At 37.1% G+C, this 26,287-nt stretch overlaps 1 protein-coding gene across 1 annotated transcript; it reads right to left on the bottom strand.

The window, feature by feature from the left end:
* Positions 1–3,993: 3,993 nt before the first annotated feature.
* On the bottom strand, positions 3,994–26,021 carry VCL1 (vacuoleless1 (VCL1)). The gene is made up of 15 exons (XM_008812873.6): positions 25,053–26,021; positions 23,546–23,836; positions 21,390–21,529; positions 18,069–18,180; positions 17,879–17,971; positions 16,864–16,953; positions 16,665–16,778; positions 15,387–15,494; positions 15,218–15,291; positions 15,051–15,105; positions 8,947–9,131; positions 5,293–5,422; positions 5,103–5,205; positions 4,770–4,867; positions 3,994–4,492 (listed from the first exon to the last, which is right to left on the bottom strand). Exons 1-15 carry the CDS (start codon positions 25,827–25,829, stop codon positions 4,328–4,330), a joined length of 2,535 nt encoding a protein of 844 aa, XP_008811095.4. The 5' UTR covers positions 25,830–26,021; the 3' UTR covers positions 3,994–4,327.
* Positions 26,022–26,287: the final 266 nt, after the last annotated feature.

The raw sequence follows: 26,287 nt of genomic DNA, 5'->3' as shown, positions 1-26,287 counted from the left end.
TAGTAAAATTATGGTTGATCTTTGCATGTGTCGTAATGTCCTTGAATATACTGAGCTACCTATTCAAGTGATACATCCTTTTTTGTTCTTCAAGGCAATCAAGACACTAAATAGTGCCATAGTGATACATAGAATATCTAATGATGGGGCACTTCTATATCTGCCTGATTTACTTACCTTCCTCGTTATTAAACAAGACTTGAAAATAACCTTCCACAGAAGGGCAACTTTGCCGAGGTTACCAATTTTTAAGTTCGTTTCCTTTTTTTCCCTGTTGCCTATATCTTTTGGCAATTTGGTGTTTTACTTTGCCTGCCTTCTAGGTTGATTGATGGCAAACACCACTGCCAACATATTATCTTTAACAACCTATTGCTTGTCTTGCTGTTAGGGTTTGTTTCTCATTATTAAACAAGACTTGAAAATAACCTTCCACAGAAGGGCAACTTTGCCGAGGTTACCAATTTTTAATTTGGTCTCCTTTTTTTCCCTGTTGCCTATATCTCTTGGCAATTTGGTGTTTTACTTTGCCTGCCTTCTAGGTTGATTGATGGCAACACCACTGCCAACATATTATCTTTAACAACCTTTCACATTGCTTGTCTTGCTGTTAGGGTTTGTTTCTCATTATTAAACAAGACTTGAAAATAACCTTCCATAGAAGGGCAACTTTGCCGAGGTTACCAACTTTTAATTTGGTCTCCTTTTTTTCCCTGTTGCCTATATCTCTTGGCAATTTGGTGTTTTACTTTGCCTGCCTTCTAGGTTGATTGATGGCAAACACCACTGCCAACATATTATCTTTAATAACCTTTCACATTGCTTGTCTTGCTGTTAGGTTTTGTGTCTCATTATTAAACAAGACTTGAAAATAACCTTCCACAGAAGGGCAACTTTGCCGAGGTTACCAATTTTTAATTTTGGTTTCCTTTTTTTCCCTGTTGCCTATATCTCTTGGCAATTTGGTGTTTTACTTTGCCTGCCTTCTAGTTTGATTGATGGCAAACACCACTGCCAACATATTATCTTTAACAACCTTTCACATTGCTTGTCTTGCTGTTAGGTTTTGTCTAGTTGACTAGGGGTACTTAAGTCGTCAGCATGGCTTGCGAAATTGTAATTGCTTGACATATAAATATTTACCTCCTGCTTCAATGACTTCATTTTTTTGACCTGCCAAGGTGGAGTATCAGATTTTTGTCTCCCACTCCCCTCCCGGCCTAGCTGTGTTCAAAGCAGCAATGTAGGTGAGATTGATTGTTTTCCTTGTTATTTACCCTTTATAATCTTTTCTCATGTCATATAGATGGTGGGTTACGGGTCTTATTGTTTAGTTGATGGAAAACAACCTCACCATTCTAAAAAGGTTGGACACGTTCATAAACCTGCTTTTTGTATGCTGTCTTGCTGATGCTATTTGCTTATTTGGTCATTCTGGCTTGTATTGAATGCACGCCTGTTGTCTGATACCAGTCTGGTAGCATATTCTCTCATCTGTTCTCATAATTCATGACGCATGGTATTTACAACGTGCTTTTTATACCTGTTCTCATAATTCATGACACATGGTATTTACTATGTGCTTTTTGTGAGATTTGGCTGAAGTTTCAATTTGATGATTGGATGGATAAGCACAATGTTGCTTGTTTTGTGTGGTATTAGTGCGAAACTACATGGAGATGACCTTATGATTGGCTTAATGTATTATTTGTTCTGTAAACCTAATTTGAGAGGCATTTGTTCTTGTAGTTCTGTATATTCCAGTACTAAATAAATGTAAATATGAGTTGAAATAATGATTTAGAAACTAGCTCTCCAGGCTTATGGTCTCATGAAGGATAGAGCTGAAGGAACACAAACATGTAGGTGAACCCTTCCTGCTTGCAGCAACAAACCCCACCCTACCCCATCTTTGGCCCTGCGTAAATTTGATGTGGGTCGCATTGTAAAGGGAGGCTGTAAGGATTGATGCAGATTCGGGCGCTGCATTCTTGCCTTCCTTGGAAAACTAGTTTATTTGTCTTTTCTTTTAATTAGAATTGTTTTAGATTCTCGAAGATTCTATTTGCCAGCAATGACCCTTTAAAAATGATATAAATTTGAATGAATATTTAAGACAGTTAAGCAAGTAAGGTTGTTGTCCAGCAATAATTGCTTTAGTTATTGTTTTAGGATATATGATGATTTGCTGCGGATTCTGTAGAAAACATTTTAGCTGCTTTAATGCTGTATTTTTTCTGGTTTTCTAATGATGTCACCCAACAGCTTGTGATTGGATCTAGTCTTTTTTTTCTCCCTTTTTTGATGGAAGATTGGATCTAGTCATTCAGATATTTCTCACACAACTGAAATAAATTAAGGTGCATTATAATTATTTGGAATCAAATGAATGATTTTAAGTGGTGCAAGCTGCATGATGAAAAGATATTACTTGCGGTAGAGGCTATATTTAATTGAAACTTGTTAGGGCGTTGCTGTTGCAATGACGAGCCAACTGTTGTAAAAGTCACGAGGAGCGTGCTATGACTGCTGCCCAGCTGCGGAATATTCTTCCATTCCGCTTAAATAAAGCTAAATGGTTGCAAGCCTTCTAGTCTTGTGCTCCCCGTCTACTGAGGCAGCCGAGCTTGTATGCTAATCTACATGTTCGGACGTGTATGGGTCTGTGTGCTATCCAAATGCGTTAGGACGGAGAAAAGCACACGACCTGAGTCTTTTTATTGAAGTTTGCTTCATGGAGTTGGATGTAAGTGTAACGTCGACCTGAACGGTAACGACCTGAGTCTTTTTATTGAAGTTTCCTTAATAGAGTTGGATGAAAGTATAACATCGACTCGTAACGGTTATAATTGAAAATTTTTGAACTCGAAGAGTTCTATGGTACCTACCCATGGTTGCACCATCCGGCCGAGACTTACCGGCAATGAGGTGCTCTCCAGCAACAACGCTGCTCTCGTCTGCTGCCTGTCCCGGCCCTGGAGAACCGGGCATCAGCCCTCGTCTCCCTCGGCCTCGACCAACTCCCCTCGCCTTGCGATTTGCAGGTTTCCATGAACACATGCACCTGATTACCGTCTAGGATTCATGAGTGATTGCTTATTTCTGATTTTGCTTTGCATTTGTAGTTTTCTATGTTAACAGACTGCATCTTCCAAAGTGCACATCAAAAACACTATTCAAGCACTAAATTTAACTTGAGGGTTTCTCATCAATCAAATTGCATCAGCCCACGTGCGATATCTGGCAAATGGATGGAATGGCTTCAAGTTAGACGGCAGATTGAAAGTTCATATACACACAAAGACCTCCATGACACAAAAATTGATTTGCGATTGAAATCATCCTGCAGTATTGCTTCCCCCACGCTTCATTTGGCTTATCTAGTTCTTGTGCTCTTCAAGTCGGTATATGTGCTAAACACCGGTCCGGTTTCTTTTAAATGAGTCATCTGCTCGCACTCGCTCCTAATCAATGATTGTGATACCATACACTGTGGGACTCGTCAGCATCCCTGCAAACATACCTGGCATCAATTCTTGATCTCTCTAGTTGTTTCCTGCCAGGGGCAGAGCAAATCTCGCTGCCAATCAGCGCTTCCCAGGAGCCCCTTAACTCGTTTCACAGGCGCTCACCTTTTTTTTTTTTTTTTTTGCCCTTTTCCCTGTTTGGTTGACTTAAGACGCCTTCCATGCGACTATCGTGGTACACAACAACGAGTTGCACTTCCTCGTGGTTAAAATTTTTGGAGACAAAAGGAGTTTCGGTCCTAGCTGAAGGGGAATTCGCATATTAGTCTTTAATTCAAGAAAAGGACCTACGTAAGTTCCACCGCATAACTGAATAATGTTCGTGAGACCAGTGAGAGATTATGCAAAACAGGGAGACCAGACAGTGCAGTCTAAATATGACCTGTCGACCGTCAGCGTACAGCTCTTTGCAACCGCTGCAGGATGGAACCGTGTCATAAATTTTATCGCACAATACTATATCCGATTTACCAAAAAAAATTTTAAAGCACAAACCATTTCTTTACAACACTTTCTTAAACAACGATTGCTCAGCTAGCAAACGTTGTAACTATAAATATTTCAGCCATTCAGAACAGCGCTAACATTTATGCTTCCTTCAAAAGCCAAACAGAAGATTACCAACATTGACGCCAAAAAAGGGAAGGCAGCCAACGAGGAAACAAGGGCATCGCGCAATATAGCGCCAAAAAGTTTCCAGACTAAAAACAGAGGAATGATGCATGAAATCAAGGTTGACTACTATTTCATGCATTGCCATGGAGCTGCATACATAAATTTAAATGTATCCAAAAGATTTGTTAATAAACTCCTTGGAAAGATAATCTGTCCCGCAAGGTGTCAAAGATGGAGGACGCAGCAGCATTTTGTGCTAAGGTTAGTTTTAGTCGACCGAACAGTTCACCATCTTTAGCCTGTGATGCAGCATCTGCAGCTTCCTTGGCCATGCCAATTCGCGCATATGCCTGGTTTAAAAAAATAAAAATAGAATAAAACCAGATGTAATAAAAACCATATGAAGTAGAACTTGGAATGGTGGCCCAGCATGTCCATGTTTGAACTTGCCATGACACTGGATGTTGGAGTATCTGAATTAAGACCGCTATGTATAGAGCAAGCTCCAGAGGCATGGCAATGAAATACATGAAACTTCATTATAAAAGTCAACACCAGTACTTAGAGAGAGCTTTCCGAAGGTCTCCTATTGATATATAAAGCTAACCAGAAACATATATATTATACCTCTGATCTTTCCCGGGGTTCTGCAAGTTTTGGAATGTATTTGAGAGCTTCCGCTTTCTCGTCAGCATCAATACAGGCTTCCACAAAGGGTTTATAACCTATCAATTAGATAAAGGAAATGGAGAATTACTAAATGAATAAGATAATTATATAGAAAATATGCAAGCGAAAAATAGAGGTAAGAGAAGAAGTGATTTTATTTATATATCTGCAACTTAAAATAACATTTTGCCCATTCAAAAGATCCTTTATTTGCAATTTTATTTGTACTACAATGCTGATGTGTAAATTCATGAAAAATTCTGGCAGTCTAAGAGAACTTGGAAATTTTACCACCCGGTGGCCTCTTCTCTTTTGAAAACTTTTCTAAAGCATCCCAGTCTCTCACAGTAGCCAATGCGAACGCTTTCAGCCAGTACCATCTCTTCTCTGAAACCTGCAAAAATATTATCTTTATAGCAGAAATCATGAAAGATGAAATTACTATATTTGAGACTTGTTTAAGTGAGAAAATTGTAAGAACCTTGAATTCTGCTCTCACTCTCATTGCAGCTCGATGGTTTCCCAGTACAATGCAAGTTCGAATTGTATCGCTGATGCTAGAACCAACAAATATAGCCTGCTTTGTAGAGACTTCTAACTCATGTTGCAACCTACAAAAAAAAAATGCAGGTAAAAGATGGGAAATGCACAAGGAATATTTATAGTTAGAGCTCAATTAACATTGACCATAAGGGAAGCTCCCAGGTGCTCTGGAACGGGCATTTGAGGCCTCCACAGGTTAGATGGGTAGACCCTTGTCTGATGGAAATGGTAATCTCTTTTGTAACCATCGATTTTAAACTAAAAATTGTTTTTGTACTGAAAAAAACAGGTAATCCGATCACTATAAATTATTTAAGTACGTCTAAGAACCAATCATTTCATTTAGAAACTTCTTACAACAGTAAGTAATTACCATTGTTATTAAAATCTTACAAACATCAAAATAGTCTAAAACCATCTGGATCTCATCCTTGGATAAGGATCAAGGTATGTGGAACCTACCGAACCGACGTACCGGTTACCGGTTGGAACCGGTTCAAAAAAAAAGAAAAGAAAAGAAAACGCGCGGGTGCGCGCGCGCATTATGCTACAGAATGGCATTTAATGTCACTCTGTGGCATTAAAAGCCCACGCGGGGCAGCGCGTGGGCTCGTTGCCCCGTGCGTGGTCGCGCGGTTCGCATCGCTTGGAACACGCGCGTGCGCGAGTCGGGGATGTGTTTCCCCACTCGCGCCCACGCCCCCGCACACGGGCGCTATTCCTCCAGCCTTCTCTTTTTTTTTTCTTTTCTTTTCCTCGTCTCTTCTTCTTTCCAAGCCTCTCTTTTCTTCTCCTCTCTCCTCCTCTCTTTCCCCCCTTCTCCCGCAAGCAAGGGAGGTCTTCTTCCCCACGAGGTGCTCGGGAGGAAGAAAAAGGCCTGGTAGCGCACGAGAGGTCTTCCCCTCTCTCTCCTCTCTTCTCCTCACTTTCCCCCTTCTTCCTCGCGAGTACCGGTGCGAACCGGTTCCGACCCCAAACATGGTTTTACCATACCGGTGAAGGCTGGTACCGGTACGGTACAGGCTGAACAGGTCGGAACCGACCGGTTCAGCAGACCTTGATAAGGATCAGTTAGGATCATAAAATTTAGATCTATTGCATGGATCATATAATCCAACTTGATCATAAAACTTTCATTAAACCATATGAAAATCCATTTTCTATAAATTATTTGATTATATGGCTTTATGAATCAGTTATTTATTGCTAACAAACCTCAAGGTAGCAAGGAGCATTTAACTTCTAAAACGTAAAGAAAAAATTTAGGATCTGTGGACTTAAAAGCAAGAGGCAAATTTTCAAAGTCTTACAATCATTTGTTAAATTCTAATTCATCTACGTAACAATTAACTCAACAGAAAGGATCTTGTGGTCTGTGATCCTGTCTGATCTTATCCCCTTTATGATTTACAACCCAATCCTGATCCTAACAACATGGAGTACTACATTTTGAAAACATCAAGATCAAGCTGTTGTCTTTGGATGGTTATCATCCAACGATAAAACACAAGAAGCAGTTTGACATTTAAGTGAAAAAAAAGGCAAGCAAAAACTTCTGATGTCAGAGATTTCACATAAGGCACATCAAAAGGTTGTTTGAGCCTCTTGTAAATCTGATAATCATGGTGCTAAAAACAAGCAGTAAACGAATGGCAGCCAAATACCATATTCTGTGTGGGCCCCACTTGACTATTGGCTTGAGATCTATCTAGACAGGCTATGGGGCTATGTGGTGCGCAGCAACTGTGGGATGCTCTCTACCTCACAGGCATGTCAATCCAGCATGCCTCCATCTAAACCAAGACTGGTGTCTGTTCATGTCCTCCAAAGACAATAGTTAGGGAACTCCTTCAGGTGGAGAGTATACTTTATGTAGGTCCGTCATGGGAAATTCATGTCAATATGATTTAATAATTGAAACATCTAATGGTCATATGTTTACCTCATTCATCCAAGTTTCTAATGCAAGCATCTTATCAGAAGTTCTTAAATTCTCCCTCTCCTTTTCTCAGGGAACCCTTCCTCAAGGGCTGTGTCGTCACCCAACGATATTGCTGGAAGGAACACCATCAGTTTCTTAAGATTGCTCATGTTAAAACTGATGATAATTGTAACCCATAAGCACAAGCATAGACTCGTAAAAAGCTGCAGAATACCTCCACAAGTAACTAGGACATGACTGGACTCAAACAGAAACCCAAAGTACCCGATTAAGAAAACCATGCTAATTTGAGCTTCCTTGAACATGTAGGAGAAATACCAATTTGCTCGATACCAGAAATTCCTTAATTAAAAATAACAGCCCAGCTTTGTCCCATCAAGATGGGGTTGCCTATGGAACAGAACTCAGATTAAGGCCTCACGATAGAAATGTGCCCATTATATCGTCCCAACACATTGCCTGGGAGCAATAAACTCAGTGCAACTAGATGCATCATCCACAGATCAGATAGAGCCTTAGTTAATCCTGAGTTAGGAGAGAGGTAGAGTGGATTTCCAGTCCAAGAACTGAAATTTAACAACCTTAACACATCAATAAACCTAATGCATATCAGAGAAAGTTTTTCACTCATCAAGAACCTAAGAACCAAGAAGTCCCCAGAATTGCAACTTCTGGATCCACCAAGATGTGACAAACTGTATCCTTGGTATCCAGGCTTAGAAAGTTAAATCACATAAGGTCAACATCTTCAGTCATCTGCAATGCCATGCTTGTACTCTCAATAAAAAGGATACACCGGGATGAGAAAGTTGTAATTTGTAAAATCATATCAAACAATGTACAAATAAAAAGAAAAAATTACTAATAAACAGCATGTGAAACTCCACCAATCCCCACATCAACTCTCTATCTCTAGACACCATTGTCAAACAAGCATTTCTTGGTTGAAAGAAAAGAAAGAATTTTCGAACAATGTACAAATAAAAAGAAATAATTATTAATGAACAACACGTAACACTCCACCAATCCCCATAGAGAAGCTTACTATCAACTCTCTATTTCTAGATACCTCAAACCATTGTCAAACAAGATTCCCTTAGCTGAAAGAAATGAAAAAAATTTCAAACTAATTCTCCAAAAGCCGAGAAAAGATCATTATAGAAAGGACTTACAGATCTAGATCCAAAAGTTGCTATCCTATTTCTTTGAACAATTCTGATGCCCTAAACTAAATCATATAATATACATCTTAATAGAAAGTATGGTGCATTATATATATTTCCAGAATGAGTATATCTGATTACAGTTTTTCCTAGTCCTATTGCTCCTTCCTTTTTCCTTATAGAAATCTGTGTAATTTTGTCAAATTTGTAGGTTTTCTCACAACTTTCCTAAACAACCACCACATCAACACCTCAAGAATGATGATGATAGATGGTCATTAAATTAGTTCCATGGAATTATATTTTGCAATATAACTTGCAGTGCTTGTCACATCAAGATTGCTTTTGCTGTTTGCTTGTATTTTGTTCAACCCTGCCTGAGGCAATAGTGTTTCAGACTCATTTATATACGCTTGGAGATGGTTAAGGAATCACATATTTAGCCTGTAAAATAGTGTGAAAACTAGTCAATAATATATTTTATTACCTCAACAATTTTGCATGCTCCTCAGCAGCTTTTGATTCAAAGGTGTGCTCCTTGGTCTCAGAGAAAAGCTTCTGAGCTTGCTCAATAAGCCTTATGCGTGGTCCATGGAGAGGAGATCCTCCTTTGCTTGCCATTGGATTCTTTTCTAGGTGCCATGATTCCTTTAACAAGAGGAAAGCAACATCCTGCAAAAACCAGTATCTTGACTATATTGAACGAGCATTTTAAAATTGAAGGGGGTAATAGAAAGGTTGTTCAAGGTTAATCAAAAGAACAACTCATGCCAGTTATCATACGGAAAGATAAAAAGACAAAGCTTTAGAAAGACAAAAAAGATCATATGGTACTTGCTCATGCAGTTCCAATTATATAGGAAATTGATATTTACCTTTAGCAGTTAACATGCAAGACAATAAAATCAATAAAAATAGTATTAAGTGTATATAATCATCAAATGCTTAAAAAACATGAAATTTTTCCAAATTTCAACAAGTATTTTTGTAAACATTGCCGATAACAGCAGAAAACAAATGTTATGGACATATGCATCCAAATGCAGGAATATGTCAAAGCAATAAGAAAAGGAATATGTTAAGGATGTAACAAGTTAAATGCTAGTTATCATCCTGCTAGACAAATCACATTGTCAAGATATCAAACTTTTGCCAATTACGAGACAAATTTCACAGCCATACTTACATAGCACACAAAAGATTGTGCTTAGTAGTTTTTTAATAATCTATTAGACAAAAACAAAGAACACATTCTAATTATTACAATGATCAATCTGTTTATCATAAATGATTATACTGCCGAAAGATGTTCTGCCTTTTATCCGCACAAACATACTGAATTATTTGGTACATTTTCTAGCAGAAGAACAATGCCAGGTCCAGTTAAATAACAGCACCAAGACAGAGAACCTATAAACAATACCATATATTCAACTCATCTCAACTCAACTAAGCCTTAATCTAAACTAGTTTGGTTTGGCTACATGAATCTATACAGTACCATAACCAACAAGCATAATTCCATTTACTCGGTGTTTGAATATCCAATTTATGTTTTACTCTGCCTACATGAGCATAGTTTTGGCCCAATTATTGTAGAATTTATTTTCCTCTCTCTTGACTTCTTGAACAATTCAAGCCCCTTACCATGCTCAAACCATCTCAATATGTTCTCAACCAGCCTGCTTCAACTCATGTACTTGATTTTAACACTATCAACTCAATTTTACTACACATAACCACCCCACATACCCCTTGGTGTTCGCATACTTCAACATCCATGTGGGAGGAGCCTCTTTTTTGCCAATATTCTATGTCATTTAAGATACTCCCTATAGTCTCAGAGGCATCTTTTGATCAAAAAAACCTATTATCATACCAGGATCAGATTTGCTGCACAGATTGGTACGTGCCACTTGGCTTGGCTTAGTCCAGGTATGTTATCAGATCACCTAGGAAGAAAGCCCCCACCTCCAGGGAATATTTGGACGCTCAGGCAGAAATTACCAAAGGATTCTAAAGCCATACAATAGAATGTTGCTATAGCGAGATTCCAAAAGAAAAGATTAATTTGAAATTCTATTTCAATTGCTGTTTGGATAACTATGGAAATTTTTATGGAAAAAATACACAAAATCCAACAAACTGAAATACAGTAGGTGCATTTCTAGCTCCACTCATTCCCCTCCAATTTCATGATTTCAATCTACATGGTTCTCATTACGTTTGAATGTTGAATCTTCCCTAATAAGAATAGAATAATTAAGTATCAAATTTCCAATCTATGGCTTGGAAGGACAAAGCCCAAGAGAGATGGTGCCTTCATCTTCCAAGGGCCAGGGCAGGTGTCAGACAATCTGAAAAGGGACAGACCAAGGTTTTAAGTTTCAACCAAAACTGATCCATTTTTCAACCGAAACAGATCATTTCGGTCAAGTTCAATCCAAAATTAGCCAATTTCAGTCAGTTTCGGTGGTATCTGACAGCTTTGGCCAAACCTGTTTCGGCTGAAACTAACCAAAAATGTTGTTTCTTTCTTTTTCTTATAGTAGAATTTACGGAGCCTCTCTAGCCTCTCAACATTCTGTTAATCTAGTTATGATTAGACTTTAAACAAAATATGTTCATAAAACATTCTTTGCATGTATTAAGCATTGGATAACTTCTAATCTATCTTGCTGATTTGATACAAGTCTTCAACAATATGCTGTTTCATGTCTATTGATGAACTAATGAATGTTATTATCATAAATTAGCAGGCATCAAACTTGAGGCAATTCAAAAGTTAATATATTTCATTGAATAAGTGCTTGGAGTACTTGGTGGAAGCATGGTCATAGTTTCATATCATACTCAAGTGTGTTGGTGAATGAAATTGTTTCATAATATATCCAAAAGACATACCACATAACTTTGCATCTTATGACTTATCAATTATGTGCTAGATGGCATAATCTTGTCAATCCTATGATTAGGAATGAGTGAAATTCAAAATACTTATCCAAGAAGCCTCCAATTATTTTTCATTTTGTTGACTTTGAAAAATTCCAGTATGGAAAGAGGTCCTACAAAATGGTGAAAAGGATGGTGCTTGATTACTCAAACTACAAAATTATGATCCTAGATAACTCAAAACACAATAAGATGATGTGCAATAACTTGCCTTAACTAGTTTTGTTACTTCTAATTTTCTCTTTTTTAAAAATTTTATTCTGATTTTTTTTGTCCAAAACTTGGTGTGATACAGCCGGAATTGTCAAAATCAAAACTCTATTGGAAGGACCAGAACTGAAAATGAAACCAAGTTTTAAAACCTTGGAAAAGACCAATATATGTGATCTCTTCATCTTATCTTGTTTCATCTCGCCTTCTATCCTCAAAAAACATTACTAGATGAAAAGGGAGAGGACAATAGTGATTTGAAGGGCAATAGCCAAAACATAGATTAGACTTAAAAGCCTATTGTTGTTCCATGGGGATGGGAGAGGGAGGATGAAGACATCTTGGGGTCACCCACAGGGAGACTTGGGGGTGGAAGGGCTACCTCTAATAATGGGGAACCCATGAAGGAAAGCTCCACATGATAAATGTAGGAAAAGAAAAATCGAGATGGAGTAGATTTTTTATTTCACATGGAGTCAGGTTTTTTTCCTGGTTAACTTAAACTCCATATTGCAATCTAAACAGCAATTTGAGGAAAAAATCATGATATGGTTAGGATTCTCTTCAGATGCATGATTCCTTGATAATACCATGGGTTTGATGTGTATCCAAGCAAGCCCTTTATGGTTTATTTAAACCAGGGTTTTAACAAATAGAGTGCCCAAACGACTTAATAAATTGGATGCACCAACCACTACCTGATTCGTCAATGCCACCTCTCCATCACATCCTTGCTTACTGAAGTCCAAACTCTAATGTCACTCCTTCACCACGTCTTCCACGTCTTTGACCCTAACCTCCTGATGCCAATATACTAGCACCACTCTCCTCTGTCACCATGCCATCCACTCTACATATCAGTATTTTTCATTCTTAATATGTAACTGGCCGCACTAGTTGACCCAATAGTTGAAATAGCAACCCTATGACTTAGCGAGGTCTAAGGCTGAAAACGAATATGGATCTGATACTAGCATATGCATACATGCACACATTTTATCAATGAGTATGAACTGATATGAATATTAAACAGATGCCACAATTAGTATCCATATTTGTTCTAAATCAGTACAGATAAGAAGCAGATATTAAGTATATCTATATTTGTTCTGAATGGATACCGGATACAAGTCGGATATTGGCTACATCCATACTTTTTCTATCCAAACATACATGTCGGACATTATTTGGATATAAATCAGATTTTAAGTGAATTCAATAACAAAAACTAACATAGTTTCATAATACGCTATCTAGATTGCATGTGACACACGCAGCTAAGAATCTAAGGCATAGTTATTAAAACACACCAAGACCGACCTAGTCAAGGGTCCATGTCATTGTTCCGACGGAATTTGCATTAAAATATTAAAACTTAAAAATAAAAAATAAAGAATAAAAATATATAATACAAAATTTTAATTTTTTTGCATCAAATACCGCCATTACTCTTTAATTATTGTGTAAATAAAAACTAATCATGAACTATCTATTTCTAGAGAGCATGTAAGAAAGAGTATATGTAAATGTATGAACACATAAAAGTTATTAATATTTTAAAATATTTTTTAACAATAAAGTTCTGAAAATATTAGAAAGAATAATATAAAGTATATTCAATTTATTTTTATCAAAGAGAAATGGATTTATTATTAGAAAAATTAATGCCTCAAATATGACATATCAGAATATACATCAAATGACTATTTAATAGTGTGAATAGATATGAATAAGTAAAATAAACTACCTATTTAAAATAGCAACAAATGATTTGCAGCTTGGTTATTGAGCGTTTGTTATCCAAGTGAAAGGTCATTGCTTTGTAAAGGTTATTTCGAACTTTTTTACCGGCTATCCGGATCCGGATATAAAAATCCTTAAAATCGAATTCAGAACTGGATCCAACAATATTTACAAGTAGATACTCGAATTTGTATCCAGATTCGATCGCATACTAGAATTTCTAACCAAATTCATATCTTCTTCATTCATCCACTCACCCAATTTTATCAAATTTATCTTTTTTCTATCAGTTCACATTTAAAAAAGAAAAAAATGAAGAATCACATTGGTATCTCTTCACCGTTATCTTTGATCAACGGCTAGTTTTCACTCATTTCCAACTAAATTTCTTCATTCTGGCTATGCTCCTCTTTAAACTTCACCTTTTCCTATTTCTTATACAATTCTAACCATGTTCTTGTCTCAGAAATTAACTTTATATTATATCAATATAACACACTATAAAATGATGTCATCTAATTATCAAGATTTAAACCAATCTATGATGCATTTGATAGTAGGCTTTTTAAGTTCAATCATTTTTCAGGCAAGTGCAACCAAAATTTGCTTGTCTTACCACAAAAATTTTCACACTTGCCTTTCGTAAATCATAAATATTCTTTAGATCTCAATACGTTCTCTTTAAGTTCAGCTTTCATCCATAAAGCTACCATGTAGCTCCATGAGGCACTTTCTGATACCTGTCACATGATTAACTCTAAGTTAATAGAAATCATGTGCAGTTTTTATCTTTTTTCCTATCTAAACCTATCCATCAATTGCCTAAACAAAACAACGGCATCAACAACTGACCAAACTATTATAAAGCCAAACAATTAACAAAGTATGTTGACAGTTTCTCAGACTTGGTCAATCTCCATCTTTATGACGCGACCCATTGATAACATCAACATGATAGTTGATTTAACTCAGCATGTTATCCATTTTGATCTACAAATACATAAATCATATAATTCCCCAATGATGTAGCATACCTCATATGGTATTTTGTCTAGGCATAATGCCTTACTCTATGTGCTCTTCAATGTTTTCTACTTGCACTAAACAGTAATAATTAAAAGTAAGGCCATATAAAAAACAACCAAACAAATATTACCAACAAATAAAAAACAACAATGCCATATAACAATTAATTAGTCCGTCTATAGTCTAAAATTTCCAGAGGGTGAAACTTTGTGCAATGGTGAGACTGTTCCATCATCATTAGGAACTAGGAAGTCACAAGTTTGGAATATGAAAATAGCCTCTCTGCACGAGGGGGTAAGGCTGTATATATCTGACACTCCCCAAACCTCACAATGGCGGGAGTCTCGTGCATTGGGCCACCCATCTAATAGTTGTGAATTAGTTAGCAGGTCACTGTTTAGCATCCAGTGGTTATCAAGTCAAACTGACCAAAATACCAAAAGCAATCCAGTCAATCAATGATTGACAAACATAAGTGACAACTATAATTATATTCATTCCTAATCAAAAGGAACTATACTTAGTATAATATATCACAAGATGGATTGCTTTTAAAGTTATGCCAATCTAAGATTAAGATGGTTCTGCAGAATCCAGATACAGAAAACATAGTAAGCAATCAAATTTATTTCATTGGGACCTTTCAATAACTCAACCTACTTGAAGTCGCCCTGTTGACAGGAAGAAGTCCTTCAAAAATTCATGCTTATAGAATCTGCAAGCAGAGAAACAATGGATGCATTTTCAAAATGTTAACTTTTAATGATACAGTCTTTAATCACCAAGAAGAAAGAAGATCGAATCCTATAAAAAGCTTGATGCAATACCTTGCATATGCAATGAACAAATCTCGAGCTAAAGGTCTTGCATTTATTGTTCCAAAGAAATCTAAAGCAGGCTTCTGCAATAAAAAAGCAGCACCACATGATATGAAAATAGAAAAATACATAATAGTTACATTCATACAGTATACACTTTTATTCCCAACAAATATACCTTCTGCCAGATGTGGAAAAGAACAAGATAAACAAGGTCAGTATCACCACTTTCAGTTGCCTTAAGCAGTCCAGTGTCTTCTTCCCCAATGCTTAGCAACAGAGGGACCTGATAAATCCAAGTTTTATTTTCGCTTACTTTCAAACATTGTACAAGTAGACAATTTGTCAAAAAAAGAACCCAATAGTCAGGTTATATAAATAACTCCCCCCACCCCCCCTTCCAAAATACAAACATATAAACATGTGTATATATAACATAAGTATGTACATGTATTTATGAATATACATATGCGTGTGTGCATTTAAATTAGGCACTAGATGATCGTTTCACTAGATGCAACACTAACTAGTTTCACATTGGATTTCAAACAAACAGGTGAAGTGTGGTGATAACCAATAGGGCTATTGATATCGCCAACAATTTTTCATTCACTACTAGACTGACATGAAGAATAACTTTCTTTGCCACTGCTACGTGCAACACTCACTACCACAAATCCCATCAACTACTCAGTTCACAGTCTTCTTGGCACAAACACATACAACCTCAAAGTTTCAACATTCACTAGGCAAACATGGAATACATAATCCTTTATAATTTTACGAGGGCAAAATATGTTAAAAGAAATTTAGTCAAATTAGTTACTTTACGCACGCACACGCATACAGATAGTTGATTGTTCTATTCACTGCAAATGTAGCTCCCCAAGTTTCACAGCCAAATCATGAGATCCTTCATTGACCTGAGTCCCTGACAATGATTCACCCAATCCAATAAAATAACTAATCAAGACACAAAAATATGTATAAAATGAATAATGAATAATAAGATGCTACTACCTGTTTAATAATATATCTGCATAAGTGCATGCGCATATGCATGTCAACACACATTTATATTAGCATGCCTAAGAATCAATTTCATGTCTTCTACAAATCAACCAAGGAAAACATGAAAACAAGGTTTAAACCCAAGGTTAGAAACATCCACTGCTAACATATCCATGGTGGCCAATGGTAATAGTGTATTGGCAAAAGAAATTTGCCATGGACTCGGCTCTATATTTATAACAAATATTCTTAAACAAAAAATGAATCAAGTAAACCTCTATTTATTAGACATGTCTATCACAATCTTAAGCAGCACCACTTTCACTTTCTTCAGAAAAACAAGTATTTTGTAAACTTGTCAGCCTTATCAAGTGCAATATGTAGCAAACAAACAGAAAAATATACACATGAACAAGAATTTCTTAGATTAAGCAATTTAGCATGCCTGTTTGGAAGAACATGGCTCATGATCAACAAGCAATGCAGCTAACTTTCGCCGCCCAGTGTTATCCGCATGAGCAGCAATTGCCGCATAAGATATGCCTTTGCATAATTTCAGCTGTAATTCAACCATTGATGCTTCAGACATTGCAAGAGTCAAGAAAATAAAAATAGCAGAACTCCATATATATGGAAATGCAGACCTTGTCAAGCAAGATTTCAAGAAGAGCAGCATCTTGAATAGCTGGTGAAGCTGTTATCTTAGAACATGCCCAATGCATTAGAACCACCTCCTACAAAAGATTTTCACAAAAGTGAAAATTACATGTAAGCTTGCTTAATGTCTAATTATCTATGATTTTCTCTGAATAGTTCAACACCAGCAACGAACATATCCCATAGATACATACATGCGTACAATAATACAAGCAAACACAGACACACTGACAAACTAAGACACATTAAATCAAAAGGCACATTAAGAGCTTTGGGTCCGTCATATTTGCCCATATTGGATAATAACTAACTGTTAATTAAAATTTTATATGAGATCAGTTATATCTATCGACAAGATTGGAACAAGGCATAGTTCTTTTAGTGTATATGTATCCTATTCAAATTTAAAGATGGAACTACTTCATCCTATTCCCCTCTCTCTGCTGCACACCTTAACAACTTCCACTCTCATCTATAATTTGTTGCTATCAATTTTTTTTCATATTTTCCTTCTCTAGACCAAAGTACACTGCACGTGCCTGTAGATTAGTTTATGCACGTTTATGTGTGTGTGTGTGTGTTTGAAGTAAAAGCCCAATCACAACTAATCTACAGATGGCTACTTTTTTATTAAGCGTAACCTATGTCGATGCAAGCTTCTAAATAAAAAGAATTTTTTAAGTAACCAGCTGCCAGCATTTAGATGCAACACTAGATTAAGTCAATGGGTTCGAGAGCATGTTCATATTCCTACATGTTGTTAGAAGACTTTACGCAACAATACATGGTCGACTATGTTCTAAGACCCAGTAAGCTTGCATATTACTATATTACTGGAGTCTTGAATAATGTACAGAAGAATTAGTTATTTTTACTGCAAGCTTAGCATAATTGCTCCCAGCATTCTTCTACTTGGAACATAAGTCTACATGCTATTTGACCTTTACTATCAGACAACAGAAAAATATAGGCAAACAAAAACATAAGGATAAGGAAAATTACAGGGTTCAAGTTAAGGTACTCAGAGATTCGAAGAGCCACAAGGTGGTGGTTGGCATTAACCAAGCGCCCAATCAGAACTGGTGCTGTAAGCACCTGAAATAAAGAGTATGTATGCCATGGTTAACATAAAACAATGACAAAAGAAATGCATGTTATATAAACAATTCAATTCTAGCAGAACAATGAAGACCTTATATTGTTGAATGCTCAGTGGGATCCCAATCTCATGGTTGCGAACAACATTTAATACTCGCAGTATTTTGCACACTTCTTGAAAGCGATCACGGTCTTGTGGAAAATGACTGCCAAAGCCAACTAGATATCATTGCCAAGATCACAATTAGAAAGAAGTTGCTCTTTTAAGACCAAATAACTATGAGACATTTGATGGGTTACCATGAACAATGACTCCATTGGCTATTAAATAGTTGTTCCTCCAAAACTTAGGACTTGTTTGGTTCGCAGGAAGAATTTTACTTTACAGGATTGTGTTTCTTAGGAAGTTGATGCTTGGATATATTATAACTAGGAAAGTGGTTTTGGTACGTTTGGTTGACCATATGAAAGTGGCATCGGAAGCACACTTTTTGGAGTTACTTATGTTTAGTTTAGTTGAGCGTCTACTTTCTTGGAAAACTTGTGTAAAACACCTTTTATGCCTTTTATAAACTGACTACAAGGAGAGAAAGGACATAAGCCACTAGTGTTAAGGGCATTTCTCGACAAGAAAAGAATTTTAACTCAGTTCCCAAGCCCATGGGAAAATGGGTTTCCCTTGTCCCGCACGGGTTTCTATTTCCTATGGGAGGTGGGAAGCTTATTCCCATGGGAAGGCTACTTTCCTATCTCTCTCATTTGAAACCTCCAACCAACCATAAGCCACTTGGTCATTGTCCCATTGCCAACACTCGCCCCCCCCTCTTCCCGCAAACCAAAAGAGTCCTTAATATCCAACTCAAGAAACTACAGTCCTAGATGATTCATGCTAACAAGGTGCACAGAATGTTCAAGAAGAAGTCGCGGCATGAAGATATTAATGGCACTACTTGGTGTTTGCATTACAAACACACGATTGAAGAAACTATGACATACCAATCCTATGAATAAAAGTGAAATCCTAAGAAGAAAAAGAAGAAGGACAAGCAAAGAGATAAATAAATAAAAGAGGGGGCGGGGGGGTGCAGCGAGAGAGAGAGAGAGAGAGATGCAAGAAAAAGGATGGGGGAAAGAAGAAAAAGAAGAAGGACAAGCAAAGAGAGAAATAAATAAGAAACAAACAAACCAATATAAGATATGTAAGAAATAAAACAAAAGGAAAGGCAACCTGCTCCATCATGCCAACCACCCCACCACACTCTCCTCCCCCTTTTCCCTTATTTTCTCTTCCCCCCTCTCTCAGTGCCTATCTGCTCCTACACTTGCAACGGTTAGAACAAGATAAAATCCTAAGGGCCATAGATCTAATCAGGGATCATGTTTAGTTTTCAAAGAAGTGCTCTAACAGACTTTATGTCAAGTAAATAAAAAATTATCCTTCTTCCTTCTTCCTCACTCTGATATTCAGCAACTGGATCAGAAAATTTCAAATTTGAGCAGGAGAATTCAAATCTAGCTTTGTATATAACATTCAACTATTCAAGGTTCTTACAGAGATCGAGTTGGCACATCAAGAGTAAAATAAAAATTCTTAACAAATAAAGTTAAAAGAAGATGGTGGATGTAGCCATGACACAAGGGGTCATGACCCATGACCTAGGCCCCCCTAAAACAACAGTTTGCCCAACAACTAGCTTTTGTTGAAAGAATTGTTGAAATCTCTGGCAATTACAAAGTGTAATTAATTTTTGTAAGGTAATATAAAGACCACGATTCCTTACATTGTATTGGAATGTCTGATGGTGTAACACTGTTACATATTTAAAAATTCATATTAGCTCAAATCTTTACTTATATTAGTCTAAATCCTACTTCTTATGCGTTCAAGTAGAAAGATAGCATTGCCTTTAACATAATACAAATGCCCTCTTGCTCAATCTTGATGCTCCTCCAATCCAGACCTATAATTATAGGGCAACAAAAAGATTATTGATAGAAAATCTTTTGGTTAATAATGATTTTGAGCTTCCCGAGAGAATAACTCTAGTCCATCCCCTAGAGGTCGTGAAGCACTATAAAGATAAAAATATTGAGGTTGATGTACACTGTGATTACAATTATTAAATTATTAATAACTAAACTAGATCACAATAAAATATTGCACCAACAAAAAGATCACCATTGGAACATGGATTGAGATGGTGCAGCCCAAGGTTTTAAACACCGGTATTGAACCCTATACCGCTTTTCTATCGGAACAGTATAGTACTAGTACCAATGGTACGAACCAAAACTGATAGATTCTAAAAAAAATCATTGGTGTGGAATAGTACAGCCAGTATGGTGGTTGCATATAAACACCAGTATGGACTGGTACAAACTAATGTGGCTGTACATAACATTACAGCTTTTTCAGGATCACAGCACCTGTACTAGTAGTGCTGGTTTCACACAGAATGGTACAGTAGTTGTCGTATTCGACTGTATTTGAAACCATGGTGTAACCGTAGCCATGTGGAGCAAAAGTAGTACATGTAAGAAAAGGTACATTATAGCAATGCACAAAGGGAACAAGGAAGTTGAGGATGAACAATATGGAAAAATGAGTTGAATTTGTGAAAAAAGGGTTTGAAAGGATTGCGATGATAAACAACGAATCTCTTGATAGGAACTTATTAGGAAGATTACGATGGGGTATGATTTCCAATATTCATCTGTTTCTGGGATTATTTCTTACAAACAAATGAAAATATCCTTCTAAGGAAGAGAAAAAAGATGAAAGATTGGTTTCCTACATCAAGGAATGATGAATGAATTTTTATCTTTCTATATCAACATGTTAGCAAATGCTTTCAAAGAATAAGTGACGGTTTAATAGTCAACATACATATGAGATTATTTACATACTTAAAAATGTCAATCGTGTCATTACAATGACAGATATCAAATTGATGACGATGTTGTTAGATTTTAGTTAGTGATATTAGAATAAACCAAATACAGGTCAATATCAAAATAATACATGTATGCATTCTAGATCTAGATGCGTGTTGTGTTCTTGAGGAAAAGTTAAAAGACTAAGGAACATTCTCAATTTTATTCCATTTTATAATTATTCTATACATAGTACATTTGCTACTAGATTCAGTTCAAAATTATGGTAAAACAAGAAAAATCAGAAATTGATTTGATGTTAGGCAATGTGTAAAAAACAGAAAATTGAACAGGGGAAATACATGAAACGTTACCAAATAAACCTAAATGAGATTGATAAAAAGAATAAACTATGACAAAACCCCAATATCTTTTCACATATAAAAAGGGGGTTACTTGGTATAATTGAGAAAGCTTCTATCATAGGGCAACATATATCTTCTTTTTCTAAACATGAGCAGTAAACCCCAAGAAAACCAACCTGCAGAAAGCCTGGCCATAACTAGCAGCTCTCAGTAGTATGCGTTGGCGTGAAACATCAAATTCATGCCCAGCAGCATCTATACAAGCCTCCACTGCCTCTGGCAGAGAGGATCGAATCAATCGTAGGTTTTCATCAGCCTGCCAAATGCCAACAGAATAGAATAGGTTCAAAGAACTGCGCAAGCAAAAAAAACTTAAACAGACCATGAATTGGTACCAATTTTCACTATGAATTAAAAGTCTAACATAAATAAAATCGGCTAGTAAAAGTTTAGTTTGTATCCAAAAATACAACCGAGGCACTGAAAGCCAAGAGCAGGTTGCTCAAGGTCGTCTCGAGTCTTTTAGCTTTTGGATTTGAAGAACAAGCAAGTGCAGGTCTTACTCAAGTTTATTGGCACTGGAATTAAGCACATAAGATGCACATGATGGGGAATATGTAAGGTTATTAGCTATTTTGGGCTTTTGCCAGTTGAAGCAACTTTTTTTTTTCTTTGAGATTTTTTTCCGACTCTTGACTGGTCCCTGTTATCCATATGTCATTCCAGTAGTCACGTGAGGTCACATGCGAGTATGTTAAATGCCCAACAGTTGTTTAAAATATAGATTGCTGTGACTAATGCTATGATTCATCGGTATAAATAATGGTTTATTTAACTCATAAGCCAACCCATATTTCATCGGTTGTTCATTTAGGACTGCAGATCATAGCATTCACACCTGCTCACCAGGGCAGGATTAAAACATGCATCAATTAGTAATATATTTCTTATTTTCTGAATAAGGGTCAAAGAAGAAATAACGCATGCATGACTAAGTTCTTGAGATTAATAAAAGAAAAGGAATCTGGATAAAATTGGAGAAGGTTGATTGAGGTTTTATAGAAGCTTATTAACAAACCTTTTATAATTTCTAAAATGCATTTCATTTTTTCTTATCAATTGCTTGCAGTGGCTATTTTGTATGATCTATTCCACGATCCAGGTTAAAGCGTATTAACTAGAGAGGATCAATATGCTATCTCAGAGATTGATGTAACTTGCAACTTATATGATTATATGTAGTGATGAGACCATCCATATTAAACAGTAGTAAAATTCCTCAACAAATTAAAATCAGTATCATTTCTCAAATTCTAGAGTTCAAAGCAAACCCTTCTCTAACTACTACTTTTTCTTTATTCCTCTTCTTCCAGGCCCATATAAATCTAGCAAACCTAAAAGCAGGAGCTCTTAACCCTATAAACATGTCTAAGAAAAAAATAGATTCATTCTCTTTCTTGAAACAAAAATTGACAAAATGGCTTCACATTACCTTTATAATTGAAACTAAGTAGCAATAAAGGCTTCTATTTCCTATTCAACAACAGTTAGATACATGTCATTCCAATGGATAAGTCATCAATAATCCATATGTGTTTCTAAAAATGGGGAAAAAATATCCAAGATAGATATATGCATATTACATAGACACATTTGTATATACACATGCTATATAGACTATATATTATGTATTGCATATTATACCATATATAGTATACACTATATACTATAGTAACTATACATCTACGTTATATATTATATCCACATTATATTATATATATAATTGTGTGTGTGTATAGTAACAAATCTCATCGCATGTTGATATAACAATGTGCAGCTATCATGATTTGCATCAGCACATCCTGCATAAGGATTATTAGAATTGGAAGACTTCATGTGAAATAGACTGTAGCCTTCAGATTTAGCTTGTCGCACATGAGACAACATTATGCATGTGCATTCTTACCAGTAAGAAATAGAACAGTTGCAGGATCTATCAATAACTTCTTAGAAAAAGAAAGATAAGGTTTCCAACTCAAAATAGTAGAAAGAGTTCACTTCAATTACACTCATCTTTTTTAAGTCCTTGAAGGCTTAAATCAACCACCAAGAGTTCCAAGAAATTTGTTGATTGGTTCAGTAGTGGTTGGTTTCCTTCAAAAAGTTATACAATCTCACCCTCTATCTATATTTTCCAAAATACTATCATATTACGATGTCTCTTAAGTGGCATGCAATCAACTGTTCAATAACACGAAAAGAACATAAACATCTATATATAAGAAAGCTGAACTAGTTCTTTTAATTTATATTTATAAAACTACAAAGATACCTTAGCACTTCGCCTGTCAAAGTGATCCAAAGCATCATATAATAAAGCTGCCGGAGATGTGCTTCCAATTTGAAAGATTGAAACAGTGGAATCAGGAACTCGTTGTATCAATTCCATACATGAATTTGAGAGAATTCTTACTCCATCACATTCTGGAATGAGTCTTATTGGTTCATCATACAGATAACGAACTGGATTTCCACGGGGACCCACCATCAGAAGCATTTCATCCCAATAGAGTAGCACACTGTCCAGCCCACACCAAGCTATCTGTTCTGGGGGCAATGCTGACTGCGAGATAGATGTAAAATTTATATCCAGAAGTACATAACGCACTTGGAATCCAGTTTGTACAATAAAAAATAAATGTAAGACAACACCTTAAGTTAATTCATAAGGGAGGAAGAGGATTCTCCTAATATTTAGTTATATCCAGAGGGCTTCAGGAACATAAATGACACAAGATCAAAGTGATCAAACAGTAAGAAGCATTCATAATAGATAAAGGTAAGTATAAAAGTGTCTATCTCTGGTCTTTCATTCTTGTTAAACGAATAATTAAAACATTTAAGATCAGATTACAAATTGTTGACTGTAGACTCAAAGTTATTCGCAGAGAATTATACCACATTAAGTAGCAGCATGAGGTGTTGTATTGTGTAAATTTGGGAAAATATGGTTTGACATGTTAATGATAAAGAGCACTTAATAGTGGCAAGTTTGTTAAAATTATACTACAGTGGAGACTAAGAAACAGATAATGTACTATGCTTAACAAAGTAAACTGACAAAAGAAGCCCTAGACAATAGCATCTTCAAATCATGACAGCAATTCAAATGTTTTCTTGTTTTATACCCCCTAAATACATTTTAGTGTTCTAGTAGCTCAAAATCTCTAAGGAAACAAACAAAACAAAATAAGTTTGCTTTTTTTTGTGTGTGTGTGTGTGTGTGTGTGTGTGAGAGAGAGAGAGAGAGGAAGTTAGCTGCTGGGTTAATTTTTTTTTTTTAATACAACATCAGAATTTATTCTCTCTGGTATTTAAATGGATGCAATTGCAATTTGGCTGCCAAGATCCATGTAATTACCACAATCAAACAGTTCTTCTGAGCACTTTACATAAACTGCGCTTAAAAAATAAAAACTGCAGACCAAATAGCCAATTTGCAGACTCAACACTTCCATGTAAGCAAGAACTGGGTTACTAGGAAGAATTGTGACTGAACATGAAGTTTTCGGTTTGAGAACCTTCTAAACAGCTAATGAAGTTACCATTCGGCTCCCTTTACTGGCGAAAAGGAAGTGCTTTTGCTTGTTCTATGTAGAGTATAAGCAATGTAATAATCGATATAATGGTCATAAGATTGGAGTTTCATGAATATCATTCTATACATTCAGAAATCCCCAAACAAACATCATAAAATATAGATAGATGAAAAAAGAGAAGTAAAGAAAACATGAAATAGAAGACAAAGGATAAAGAAGAGAAAGTATTGCGCGACTAACCTCGCAGTTGTACTCCAAAATGATCCTGGAGAAATCCGTGGTAATGACCAGGAGCCGCCCATCATGCGTGAAGGTAGCAAGATACTTCCCATTGTGTGAGAGAGCCATTTTCTGCAACGGGCCCACTCCGATCCCGAGCTGCTGGACTCCGTCCTCCTCCACAGCCAAGACGTAATCGCCGACCCCAAGAAGCACCTCCACGTTCCCCGACATCGTGTACTGAGGCTCGACGACGGTAACACACAAAGGATACTCCTCTATACCCGGGTCGGCGAGCTTGCACGGCTTCGGGTTCTTGAAGTCAGGGACGCAGAAGATCTGGCGGTCCTCGGTGAGGCAGATCATGCCGTTCCCCCAGAAGACGCATTCGACGACGCCCTGCTCGAAGCACTCCTTGCCCATGGAGAATTGGGGGGCGGAGAGCTCGGCGCGGAGGTTGTAGCGGTAGACGGTGCCGTCCTGGACGACGCAGACAAGGGACTGGTCGTCGGTCCAGGCCATGCCAACGAGACGGCCGCCGGGGCGGTCCCACGCGGCGGAGGCGAGGTGGACGCCGGCGGAGTTGAAGATGTGAAGCTTGCGGCGGGCGGACTCGGCGTAGAGCTGAACGATCTTGGAGTCGTCGCGGATGGCGGCGATGGGGCCGCCGAAGGGAGCACAGGCAACGCGGTGGCGGGCGAGGTCCATGCGGCCCCACTGCATGGAGTAGATCTCGAGCTTGCGGTAATAGCGGTCGTGGAGAAGCTGCCACTCCGCCGCGACGGCGACGGCCGCCATGGCTAGGGTTTGCGAGATGGGAAAAATCTGGGCCTCGAATCGATGGCCGGAAACCCTAGAACTCCGTCGAGGAAGGGGCGAAGGAGAAGAATAGGAGAAAGGGGCTTCTTGATGAACGGACGGGTCCGTTGAGCTAATAATAGGAGTCCTATTACAGGACCGAGAGGTCGCGTTTCTTGCTTTAAGACGTGGAAAGCAAAGGGAACCCTGTTTCATAGAAGGGTCTTTTTATAACCATCGTTTTGCATTTCTCGCTTTCATATTGGTTCCTTGACGGTTTTCCTTAACGGTAACTGATTTGTTCTCGAGAATGTTACGTAGTACTGGTCGCAAATCAGGAGCATCACATTTTATTTGGCATGGGGAGCAACAAATCCGAGAGTGAAAAATGTTGGAGTCTCATGCTGATCTGCCTTGATGCGCAGGGAAAAAGTTCAAGAAAAGCAAACAAGATGGTA

This window comes from Phoenix dactylifera, chromosome 1, assembly GCF_051530095.1.
Source record: "Phoenix dactylifera cultivar Ajwa chromosome 1, Ajwa_hap1_PhDact_Kaust_v1.1, whole genome shotgun sequence".
Lineage (NCBI taxonomy): Eukaryota > Viridiplantae > Streptophyta > Magnoliopsida > Arecales > Arecaceae > Phoenix > Phoenix dactylifera.
Note: the sequence above shows the minus strand (reverse complement) of the source record. Positions and strands in the feature narration are given on the sequence as shown.